Source organism: Ranitomeya variabilis, chromosome 2 (genome assembly GCF_051348905.1).
Source record: "Ranitomeya variabilis isolate aRanVar5 chromosome 2, aRanVar5.hap1, whole genome shotgun sequence".
Lineage (NCBI taxonomy): Eukaryota > Metazoa > Chordata > Amphibia > Anura > Dendrobatidae > Ranitomeya > Ranitomeya variabilis.
Window position 1 is genome coordinate 378,505,362 of NC_135233.1, and position 12,697 is coordinate 378,518,058.

The 12,697-nt window shown below is 45.4% G+C and overlaps 1 protein-coding gene across 2 annotated transcripts in view; it reads right to left on the reverse strand.

The window, feature by feature from the left end:
• Nucleotides 1-3,564: 3,564 nt before the first annotated feature.
• Nucleotides 3,565-12,697, reverse strand: part of LOC143806136 (complement C4-like) — an 80,082-nt gene continuing 70,949 nt past the window's right edge. Inside the window, exons 38-41 of one of the 2 annotated variants that reach the window (XR_013221401.1) lie at nucleotides 6,295-6,442; nucleotides 6,129-6,212; nucleotides 5,460-5,589; nucleotides 3,565-3,934 (exon numbers count right to left, since the gene is read on the reverse strand). Coding sequence is in view for 1 of the 2 variants with exons in the window: in XM_077286114.1 (XP_077142229.1) it covers nucleotides 3,793-3,934; nucleotides 5,460-5,589; nucleotides 6,129-6,212; nucleotides 6,295-6,381 (443 nt within the window). In the remaining variant the exon portion in view is untranslated. The remainder of the gene's footprint in view (nucleotides 3,935-5,459; nucleotides 5,590-6,128; nucleotides 6,213-6,294; nucleotides 6,443-12,697) is intronic. The other variant, XM_077286114.1, reaches the window with a different exon arrangement.

Sequence of the window (12,697 nt, forward strand, 5' to 3'; positions counted from 1 at the left end):
AAAACTGTACCAAGCTGATCTTACATGTCCACATGCCCACAGGGTGCGGAGCGTCATGTTGGTGAAAGTGATGAGACGTGAGACGTGATCCGTCTGACGTAATAGTGATGGCAGGCGGGGTGTTGAGGTGCAGGTTCATCACAGTTTATTTCTAGTCTTTAGGGTGCAGTGGGAGCTTAGAGGACGATTATGAGCTGTTACATGTGCAGACTGGCAGGAGATGCGCCCATAGGAACAGAATTTTTGTCACCCAACGTCTTTGGGTCTAAACAGCACATATATGTAGTTATTATTTATATCTTCCCTTTTATGCCTCTATATAACTAAACAGATTTAAAGGAATTGTCCATAAATGTAAAAAAGTATGTCAGATTTCTTCCATGAACAGCGCCACATATGTGTGGTATTAAAGCTGAGCCTTATTGATGGAGCTGAGCTGCAATACCAGACACAGCCTGTTGAGAGGGGTGGTGCTGTTTCTATTACAATGCAGACCTAGTTTTCTATTCCTGTAATATACATTTAATACATCCCACTGTGTGAACTGTCATGGCAGTGATAGCAGTTGTCACCGATTTTTTCTCAAAACTGGTATGGATTTAGTAACATGGTAGAAAAGTTATAATAACTAAGGAGAAACAAATCAAGTTCTGCAGTGACCGGGTGACATTTTATTAATTCCAGTAGCCGCCAGAATAATCAAAAATGGTTGTAGGCAGAAAATATTACAATTGCTATACAGACATAGGGGGTCCCAAAGTGTTTGTCATAATCCACTGTATTATACAGTATATGTAATAATGTATCCTGTGTGTTGCTGGTAGAAAGGTCACTTCCCCTTTAAATAACACCCTGCACTGTGACATTGTGAGGGGAGCCAGGGCTGTAGTTGTGGCTGACAAAGGTTGCTCATTTTCGCCCTGGTCTCCCGCCACATACACACAATGCCCCCCTTGCAGCGCACCTTCTTTAACGCCTTCTGTAACATCAGGGTCCCCTCTGATCTGCTGTGGGTTCACTCCTGTTGGTTTCACACAAAGAGAGACAGAGTCCAGTTTCAACTTGTAACAAGCAACTTTACTTGAATCCATTCGCAGTACATCAAGCTCAATTACAGCAACATCACAGGGAACATCACAGTACACATCCTTGTCTACTTCTGTGCTTTCCCTCACTTCTTCCAGAATACCACCGGGTCGTACCGACTTGTCCGGTACAGAAGCGTTCCTTCTTTCCAGCTTAACTACCTTCAGGTGTTCCCCTGTCTGTTTTGCGCCAGACATGAGGGCATCAGCCCACATAGTTAGCTTCCACATCTTGGTGCTGCCCTGCATTCCTTTGCTGCTGCGACCTTTGGTCCCTAAGCCCATCACGACTGGGCCCCTATCTTGAATGTTACGGAGTCAACTGAGTAGTCCAAGCTCTAAGGCCCTCCTGACCTGTCTGGGTTCCCTGGCCCTACTGACACAAAGCAGGAAACTCTCTATACCTTATGCAGTTGGCCCCTCCTAAGTTAACTGTTACCTATCCTAATCTAAGTGTGCTAAAATGCCCCCCCCCCCTCTAGTGGGCTAACTTGAGTACTACACTCTCCCTATACACAGTGGACACATAGCAGCATTAAGATATCTAGCCATATATACACAGAGAAGGACATTTACATTTAACAACATTTAGTCGGGATGTGTTTAGGGGATAAGCCAGTCTCTGTAACCCCTTACAACATCAGAGTGACATCATAAGATGAGCAGCTGCCCGTGTTTCGATCATTTCTACTGGAATCCATCATTCACAATGATTGGTAAACGGAAGATGTATGTGTGAATCCTGATCTGTAAGTATCATATCAACCCACAGTGTACCAGAGACCTCATGTCCCACCGAGTCATCACATTTCGCTCTTGTTTCTCCAGTTCTTGTGATCATTCATGGATCTTGGGCGCTGCACAGCAGTAGTTTTTCAGCGACGATGATAAAGATCTGGTGAGTCAATGATATTTTTTGTATTTGCTGGACATCCCAAATTTTTCTAGTACAGATATGGTTGGCCAAGTCGTTACTGTGCAAGTCCAAGTGTGACCATAACAATGGTGGAGGAAAAAAGAGAAGGAAGAAAGGAAGGTAGGAAGGTGGGAAACATGCAAGGAAGAAAGGAAGGAATGTGAGAAGGGGGAAAGGTGGGAAGGATGGAGGGAGGTGGAAAGGAAGGAGGGAACGAAGGAAGGAAGGAGGAAAGAAAGGAAGGTGGCCTGTGTCACAATCTACTCCTTCGATGTCTTCAAAAATTTCCATACTACTCAACGTTGCCTCGCTCATGGCTCATAGGCCACCACAGCTGGTATCTGCTAAGGGTGATGATGTTGTTCATGATCTTGGGTTGTCCCCAAGGTTCTGCTGAGGGTCTTCTGTTGATATGGGTGATTGGATGGGTTGTTGTCATGTTATGTGTTGGACGTTTTATCTCACAGATGAGTGTCACTCTAGCTGGAGACACAACACACTCATCGTCTATCACGGCCTATCCTGATGAAGTCTCCTCCAATCAGGAACCTACCAGCGGTTCCCTCCACAGCACCCATGTAAGTGAAAATGCCAACCACAGTGTCTGCGAATGAGATCAGCCATGGAGGAGAAACACTGCAGAATGAGGGTAAGAAATAACCCATATGGAGATGACACTGATGACCACCGAGACCTTCTCTTCCGTATTCATTAATTGTTCTTATTCTAGGATTTGGAAAATCACTTATGGCTCTTTGCAAACCTGACAACGTCCTCTCCACGTACGCCCTCCTTGTGTGGCTGATTTTTCTCATGGGTTCCATCGTGTATTTTTTTTATAAGAACAAGGAGAAGTCAGATAAACGTGAGGAGGACGCAGAGTTATCTGGCCTGAAATCTTATCCTTGAGATGGGCTGCTGCGGCCAAGACAGACATATTTTGCTTCAATAAAGATCTAGGAGAAAATAACTGAGTGAGCGGCGTCTGGTTACTGTGTGAACGCGGATCATCTCTCCTGGTGTCTCTAGGGGGCTGACACTTGGGGCTTCATTATTGCATCTGCACCTTGTATTTCTCTTTCTTTAGTTTTTGGTATTTTTCACTGGTTTTTCATTTATGCCTTATTCTTTTAATTTGTACTTATTTTATTTTCTATCTGTACTTCTGTTGTTTTTTAAATTATCACTATTGTGGTCGTATTTATTGGTGTCTAGATGTTTTCAGACGATTCATCAATTGCCACATTTTAAAATTATTTCAATATTCCGCCTTTCCTGAAGTGATTAAAAAAATACAATTTTTCACGCAAATTTTGTGACATTTTAGCAGAGCATGCAACTTTTAGTTCTAAAGAGATTAAAAACAAAACTAAAGAGCATTTTTTTTCTAATTCATGAATTGCGTGCGCCATTTTAAAGAATGTTACGTCATCAAAAAGCATCAACTATATCACAAGGGAAATAAAGTGACAAATAAAAATGCAACTGGTGAATCCCGATCCTAGGGGATCTAGAATTCTCAGACAATCCAGAACCTTCTGTATTAATTGATCACACAAGAGATTCACGTCATTGCTCGTTTATTGCAGAAACTGAACTGTTAACAAGTGAAATAGTGAAGAAAAGATCTATAAAGCTGAGATAATACTGAGATAATGATCATGTGATCATTATACATTCATATAGTCACATAATACCGCTATATAATCATATTGTACAGTCATATGGTCATGCTGTGTTGCCATGTGTTCATTTTATACCGCAATCTGGTCACATTATACCACCATGTGGTCACGACCTACATCCATTTTCCCGGTAATCATCCATAAAGTTCTTCACTTCGTTGCATGCGTTCCGGTGACGTGTAGCTTTACATACTTGGGGCCCAGGCAGCTCCTCGATCCATGAGTTGCTTTCCAATAAATATCTCATTCTGAAATAGAAAGGGAAGATGAGTCAAATACATAAATGGAAGGATAAGATAAGCCAAGGAGAAGAACCAATAAAGAACTGGGGGTCTAACAGTCTGGATTAAAGGGGTTGGCCAACCATAAGACTTTATGGTATTCTCTGGAATCTCCATCAGGCTCATAGTTAGTGAATGGGGTGTTGGTGAGGCCATCGCTTCATGCAAACTTGGAACTCTAGAGCCTCAGGATCAGTGGGGGCTCCAGCAGTTATTATCTCAGCAGTGATCACCTGCTATTTTACAGTGAGCCAACGCCTTTAAAAAAATAAGTCCCTTGAAGTGATTGCTTGAGTTCACCATAACCAGCTGTGATGGGATGGAGGAGCCAGGACTTCCTATCTTTCACATTTCTGTGCTGTTTCCTCATTATATGGAGGAGAGATCAACCTGAAATGGGCCCCTACTCATCCAGGGCCCCACAGCAGCCATATTGGCTCTTTGTTAAGATATAAAGACTCTTGGGAAGAAGACTAGAAACAATCTGGTATAACAACTGCATTATGATGACCATCAGGGCTGACAGCGCCATCAGGATGATTACCATCAGCGATGACAGAACCATCAGGATGACCATCAGGGATGGCAGAACCATCAGGATGACCATCAGGGATGACAGCGCCATCAGGATGATCATCAGCGATGACGGCGCAATCAGGATGACCATCAGCAATGACAGCACCATAAGGATGACCATCAGCAATGACAGCACCATCAGGATAACCCATCAGGGATGACAGTTCCATCAGGATGACCATCAGGGCTGACAGCGCCATCAGGATGACCATCAGTGATGACAGAACCGTCAGGATGACCATCAGCGATGACAGAACCATTAGGATGACCATCAGCTATGACAGAACCATCAGGATTACCATCAGGGATGACAGCGCCATCAGGATGACCATTATAAATAAAGATTATTGTTATAGGGATGACAGCGCCATCTGGATGATGATCAGGGCTGACAGCGCAATCAGGATGACCATCATGGATGACAGTGCCATCAGGATGACCATCAGCAAGGACAGCACCATCAGGATGACCATAAGGGATGACAGCGCCATAGGGGTCTTCATCAGGGCTGACAGCGCCATCAGGGTCTTCATCAGGGATGATAGCACCATCGGGGTAACCATCAGGGATGACGGCGCTATCAGGATGGCCATTAGGGATGACAGTGACATCAGGATGACCATCAGGGCTGACAGCACCATCAGGATGATCATCAGGGCTGACAGCACCATCAGGATGACCATCAGAGATGACAGCGCTATTAGAATGACCATCAGGGATGACGGGGCCATGAGGATGACCCGTTAGGGAAGATAGTGCCATGAGGATGACCATAATTGATGACGGCACCATCAGGATGACCCTCAGGGATGACAGTGCCCTCAGGATAACAATCAGGGATGTTCGTGCCCACAGAATAACTATTAAGGATGACCATGGGAATAACCACCAGGATGACCATAAGGCCACCACTCACCGTCCTTTCTCGTCCTTGGTTTGCCCGTCTTGGCCCATGATCAGATACTCCTTGTTGCTAAGCTGCATTTTGCAGGATGAACGCTGGTAAAAGTATCTGGTCTCTCCTCGGCTGATTCCCTCATCTGAATCTGAATGGGGAGACTCAAAGGATCGGTAAGAACAACATGGATGAGTCTCGGCAACAGGTGAAAAAATGTAATCCATGCCCACCAGCATGTAGAGTATTTCAGGAGAACTGCACACTCATGCTGTGAAGTGTCTCACTCTACGAGGTAATAGGGTTTATATTCAACTCAACTGAAGATATCTGCTTTTTAAAGATCTCTGCTTGCTGTCGGTGGACGGAACAGTCTTGTTTATACACAACGCCGATCATATCTGGCTGAGTGTTTGTTACAGTGTCTCATGTGACATGGCCTATATTTTATGATAAGGCGGAAATTCCGTCAGCCAGGCCTGATCAGGGCAGGTTCTAAAAAATAATTTAATTCACTGACAACAAGTAGGAGTCTGAAATGGTTGCAGAACCTGCTAAATAATGGTTTCACTGCACTATAGTAATGTCCCTGAGACAGTAATATATTAATATGCTGCCCACTACACTGTGTCACCCTAGGCAAGTGCCTCTATTGCCTACACAACCCATTGATTGCAGTTATTGACTTACGTTTCTGCAGAACCTCGGAAATGTTCACCGTGTAGACAGTAAATGCGTCCACCACCTTTATGTCCAGCACACTGACGCTGTATCCTGTATTGTGGAGGAAAGACGTAATGAATCTCAGAATGTCCCTGTGTGATGATAACATACATGACGTCACCACTCTTCTCACCAAATACCACTCTTGGGCTGTAACAGGCAAAGTCTTGACGACCATTTCCTTTCAACTCCAGGGAGCGTTGCCTCTTGGGGCATGAACCTGTTTAGTAATAAATAATGAGAAATTTGCCTGAAAAAAATTATGTATTGCAGTTCTCACTCTGGCCACTAGAGGAGACACAGTATGCAGTCTCCTGAGTTCAGTAACTGGCATCAGCTTTGCTGTAGAGACTGGGACAGAATGAGCAGAGTCATGTAATTATTATTAGAGGGTAAGTGAGGTAATCACAGCTCTGATGTACTGCTGGAGGTCTAGAGGAGGCAAAATAAAAATGTATGCACAGATAAAGATTATCTTATCTCCTACTGCAGTGGGGGAGAGCTCCTGCTACAGCAAGTTGCCTTGTGGCCAGAATGAGGTATGGGGGAAAGATAAAAGGGAAACATTTCACCTTCACAGACATATACACATCATATAAAATTTTAAGTGTTACTTGCAACATGAGATATGATGTCATTAGTCTGAGATTTGCTGCCATAATATTGGGGTGGCAGAAATTATTATTATTATTTATTTATATAGCACCATTAATTCCATGGTGCTGTACATGAGAAAAGGAGTTACGTACAGAGTTACAGATATTGATTACAGTGAACAAATTTGCAATGACAGACTGGTACAGAGGGGAGAGGACCCTGTCCTTGCGGACTTACATTCTACGGGAAATGCCCCAGTATCACACTCTTCCAAATGGCCTTATTCTCACAACCTATTAAAGAAGTTGTCCACTACAATAATTTTTTTCATAAATCTTGCTATTATGTGCCACTGAAAACATCCACTGTGTTTATTTTAGCAATATTACCTGTTCTGCCCATCTTAATGTGCAGAAAGTTAATTATCAGGTTATTCAAGTTGTGGCCACTGGAGGTCATCAGTTGCCTACTTTTCATGTTGTTTACCAACTTTTCCCTCAGAAGAGCAATGTCTTCTGGGCAAGTTCCGCCCTCATTCTTCTTGTGGAAGACGAGCTTCAGTAGCCATTTCTCCTCAGGTCTGAAGAGAGACACATGTGCTCCTGTCTCACTTACTTTCCTACCCCTATCTTAACGGATCTCGGTACGTTTATAAAGGGTTAAATGCATCTTATGTTTGTGTTAGTATTCAGCCTTATGCAGCTCCTATAGTCTGATATAGTTAGGCAGATAGTTCTCTGTAGCTTGCAGTTAGGTTAATGTTACTCTGCATGTAGATAGATGCATCTTTGTATAGAATAGGGCAGTGCTGTTAGAATTACTGTGTAATGCACTCTGTATAATTCTTGCTGTAATGTCCCAGTTATTTATGTGATTGCACCCTGTATGTGCATATACTGATATGCTGTTATTCTTTACAGTTTTTCACCAGTCATCCACTATGATTATTCACTGAACATCCACTTTGTACATCAACATCATTCACTATTCGATCATCTACTATGAATACTATCCACCATTGTTGTTCAACGTTATAGTTTATGTTATCATCACCCTAATAAATAAGACTTAAGCATCAACACAGTCTGTTTACTGGGATGTGGATGAAGGTTTAGCCGTATGTTGGAATCCACACAGCATCCTACGTGGAGGAAGGCAGAACAGTGAAAAACGAGACCGCCAGTCGCAGGCGGTGATTGTAAAGTAAGAACAGATTAGCTGCCTTCAGTGAAACTGATAGCCGGTCGCAGGCTGTAGTTAATCAGACTGTACGGAACCGCTAACACCCACACTGCTCCGCATTCGGGTATCACAGCAGCCGCCATACAGCTGCAGAACTATACTGCAGCCCGCCAAGAAGAGCTACATCATTCCCGCCACGCGGAAGCCCACCGCACATAGACTCAGTTTCCCGCCAAAACACTCAGCAGTACGCAGCTAAGCGCACAATGTCTCAAAACAGCACATCCTCACTCAAGACGAGGTCACGAGCAAGCTCTAGCAGGTCATCATTAGCAGAGCTGGCTGTTGTCGCTCGTGCTGAAGCTGAAGCAGCCAAAGCGAGGTCCTCCTTCGCCAAGAAAGAAATGCATCTAAAGCTGAGACAAGCAGAGCATGAAGCAGGAAATGCACGTTTGCAGGCAGAACAAACTGCACGCCTGCAAGCCGAAACCGCACGCCTGCAAGCCGAAACCGCACGTCTGCGGGCAGAACAAGAGGCAGAAAGTGCGCGCCTGCAAGTGTCTCTAGAAAGACTTATGGCAGACAAAGAGACAGCAGCTGCAATAGCTAAGGCAGAGTACTTGGAAGCCATGAAGGATCCTGATTATGAGAGATGCAGCAACGTTCTTGGAACAGATCTAGAGCAGCAAGATCCAGCTCAGCGTGTTGCAGAGTACGTCCATCGACACTCCAGCATGGACGACACCCTCGACAGACTACATCGATCAGCCTACGCTGATTATCATCGATCCAACCCCGAACTTCGCTACTACAAACAAGAAGACGTCCAGCACAGAGATGTCGACCACAGCTACCGTTCCACTGAGAAGGTACAGCTCCCACCTCACCTTAAAGAGACATCTTCACCAGAAAGGTACTATGCAGACTGTCCGAAGCCAAGAGCGTCTCACAGGTATGGTGATGCACCACACACTAGACATGACTATAACATACCGGCTCGTACCAACACTGATCAAGCCACCATAGACTTGGCAAAGTTCTTTGCCCGCCGAGAACTGGTAACAAAAGGACTTGTAAAGTTCACTGACAAAGCCGAAAACTATAGGTCATGGCGAGCTTCGTTCCAGAACGCCATTCAGGGACTGGACCTTTCTAGTAGTGAGGAGTTAGATCTCTTGGTAAAGTGGCTTGGAACTGAATCGGTCGAGCATGCTAAAAGACTAAGAGACATTAACATAGAACACCCACACATAGGTCTACGTAAAGTGTGGGAAAGACTTGATGAATGCTATGGGTCCATAGAAGTAATAGAGAATGCTTTATTCAAAAGAATTGATGATTTCCCTAAGATAGGGCCCAAAGGTTACCAAAGGCTTAGAGAATTGAGTGATTTATTGATAGAGTTACAGGTCGCCCAGAAGGAAGGTCACTTGCCCGGATTGGCTTTCTTAGACACTGCTAGGGGTGTCAATCCAATAGTACAAAAACTTCCTTACAATCTTCAAGAAAGGTGGGTTATACACGGTGCACGGTATAAACAAATTCATAATGTACCTTTCCCTCCTTTTACTGTATTTGTTGAGTTTGTCGCCCAGCAAGCCAGGATCAGAAACGACCCTAGTTTTGATTTCGCTCTGTCATGTTCCACTACCCCTGGTGTCAAACCCAGTAAGACACCCGTGGCAGTCCATAAAACTAATATTGATTCCATAGGTCCTCCTCACAAGACAACTAAGCCCCCTACGGAGGAGAGCAAACCTCAGGATGTCAGTAAGCAGTGTTCTCTACACAGGAAACCTCATCCTCTACTAAAGTGCAGAGCCTTCAGGGAGAAGACTTTAGAGGATCGCAAAGGTTTCCTCAAGGAAAACAACATCTGCTTCAAATGTTGTGCTACAACCTCCCACTTCGCCAGGAACTGTGAAGCTAGCGTGAAATGTGCAGAATGCAGCAGCACGGATCACAATACAGCCTTGCACCCTGGACCACCTCTATGAGTGTTGTCACAGGCAGAGGAGCACGACGAGAAGCAGAAGAACACCGACGAAGACACCCCTGCGGTTATCGCTGAATGTACGGAGATCTGTAAGGGACTCACAGGAGGAAGATCCTGTTCAAAAATCTGCCTTGTCCGAGTCTATCCATGAGGCCACAGACAAAGCGCTCAAGATATATGCAATCCTGGATGACCAAAGTAATAGGTCTTTAGCCAGGTCCATCTTCTTTGACAACTTCAACATTGTAGGCCCCGGTTCTCCCTACTCCCTTAGGACATGTTCAGGTACCGTCGAGACGGCGGGGAGGAAAGCAACCGGATACAAAGTGGAGTCCATAGATGGCCAGACCTGCCTGTCACTACCGACCATCCTGGAGTGCAACCAGATTCCCGACAATAGGTCTGAGATACCTTCACCAGAGGTGGCAACATATCACCCCCACCTGAAGCGTATAGCCCACTTGATACCTGAGTTGGAACCAGAAGCTCCAATAGCTTTGCTTCTGGGAAGAGATATACTACGAGTCCACAAGACTAGAGAATATATCAACGGCTCCCGGAATGCTCCATACGCTCAGAGGCAAGACCTTGGATGGGTCATTGTAGGAGATGTCTGTCTAGGAGGAGCACACAAGCCGGTCTCAGTCAACAGTATGCTTACCAGCACACTAGAAAATGGACGTCCATCTCTCTTCCAGCCGTGTCACAATAGTCTGCTGGTAAAGGAACTACCGAGCAGCATTCCCCTACCTTGCCCTTTCTCAGTTCCTATCAACGAAGACCACGCCTGTGAAGGTGAACAAGACCACATAGGATGTACAGTCTTCCACAGGACGAAGGAAGACAACAAGGTAGCGATGTCTATAGAAGACAAGATGTTCTTGGGCATCATGGATAAACAAATAGTCAAAGATACGTCGAACAGTTGGGTCGCACCTCTACCATTTCGACCTCAGAGGAGACGCCTACCCAACAACAGGGAATTGGTCTACAGCAGATTCATCTCCCTAAGACACAAGCTTCAGAAGTCACCTGAGACGAGGGAACATTTCTTTACCTTCATGGGAAAGATATTCCAGAACAACCACGCAGAGATTGCACCTGCACTTCGACACTCAGAGGAGTGTTGGTACCTGCCCATCTTCGGAGTGTACCATCCTAAGAAGCCAGGTCAAATTAGAGTGGTATTCGACTCAAGCGCCAAATGCGAAGATGTGTCATTGAATGATGTCTTACTGTCGGGCCCAGACCTCAACAACAGACTTCTGGAAGTATTACTCTGTTTTCGTAGAGATTCAGTGGCATTTATGGCTGACATACAACAGATGTTCCACTGTTTTCTCGTCAAAGAGGAACACAGAAACTACTTGAGGTTCTTCTGGTACCGTGACAACGACCCAGACAAAGACATCGCAGAGTACCGGATGCGGGTACACATCTTTGGGAACAGCCCTTCCCCAGCAGTCGCAATCTACGCCCTCCGACATTCTGCCAAAAAGGGTGAAGAAGAGTATGGCTCGGACATCAGGTCCTTCGTGGAAAAGGATTTCTATGTGGATGACTGTTTGAAGTCCACGCCGACAAGTGAGGCCGCAATCAGTCTACTAAAGAGGACTCGTGACATGCTCGCTCAGTCTAACCTAAGGTTACACAAGATTTCCTCCAACAACCGAGAGTTGATGGAAGCCTTTCCCTCTGAAGACTATTCCAGCGATCTAAAGGATTTAGACCTCAGCATTGACTCCCTTCCCATGCAGCGGAGCCTTGGATTGCTGTGGGACCTGAAGACAGATGCCTTCACCTTTCAGATCAGCAAGGATGAGAAACCCTTCACGCGCAGAGGAGTTCTTTCCTTCGTGAATAGTTTATACGACCCCTTGGGATTCGTAGCTCCAGTAACCATCCAAGGAAAACTGATGCTCAGGGACTTCACCCAAGACACTACTGATTGGGATGATCCACTTCCAGCAGAAAAGGCGGACCTGTGGGCAGAGTGGAGGAAGTCTCTTCAAGCTCTGACCAACCTTCGTGTGAAACAACCGTATGCTCCTGTGCCACCCACAGAGGTCAAAACGCAAAGCCTTTGTATTTTCTGTGATGCATCAGTCAAAGCGATTGCAGCAGTAGCGTACCTCAAAACCATAGACGTAAGCGGACAATGCCATATCGGGTTCGTTATGAGCCGGACGAAATTGGCGCCACTTCGTGAACACACGATACCCAGACTGGAACTCTGTGCTGCTGTCCTTGCAGTTGAGTTGGCCGAACTGATCTCGGATGCGATGAGTCTGAAGATCAAGGATGCAGAGTTCTACACTGATAGCAAGGTGGTACTGGGGTACATCTGTAACGAGACACGACGCTTCTACGTCTACGTCAGCAACCGGATACTTCGGATAAGAAGATCCACCGGCCCTAATCAGTGGCACTACATACCTACTCACCACAATCCTGCGGACCACGCGACTAGATCCGTTGCACCCAGTTATTTGAAGGACACTACATGGTTCACAGGTCCTACCTCTTTGTACCGTTCGATGCCCCACATCAGCAGGCCTGAAACTTTCGAACTAGTGGGTCCAGACACGGATGAAGAGATCCGACCTCAAGTGTCTGCTCTACATACAGAGATTTCAAGCTGCCACCTCGAATCTCACCGGTTCAGCAGGTTCTTCACCTGGAAGTCACTTGTTCGAGCTGTAGCTTGTCTATTTCATGTAACTCAGTCCTACAAGTCAGCACTACCTGATAGCCCGAGACA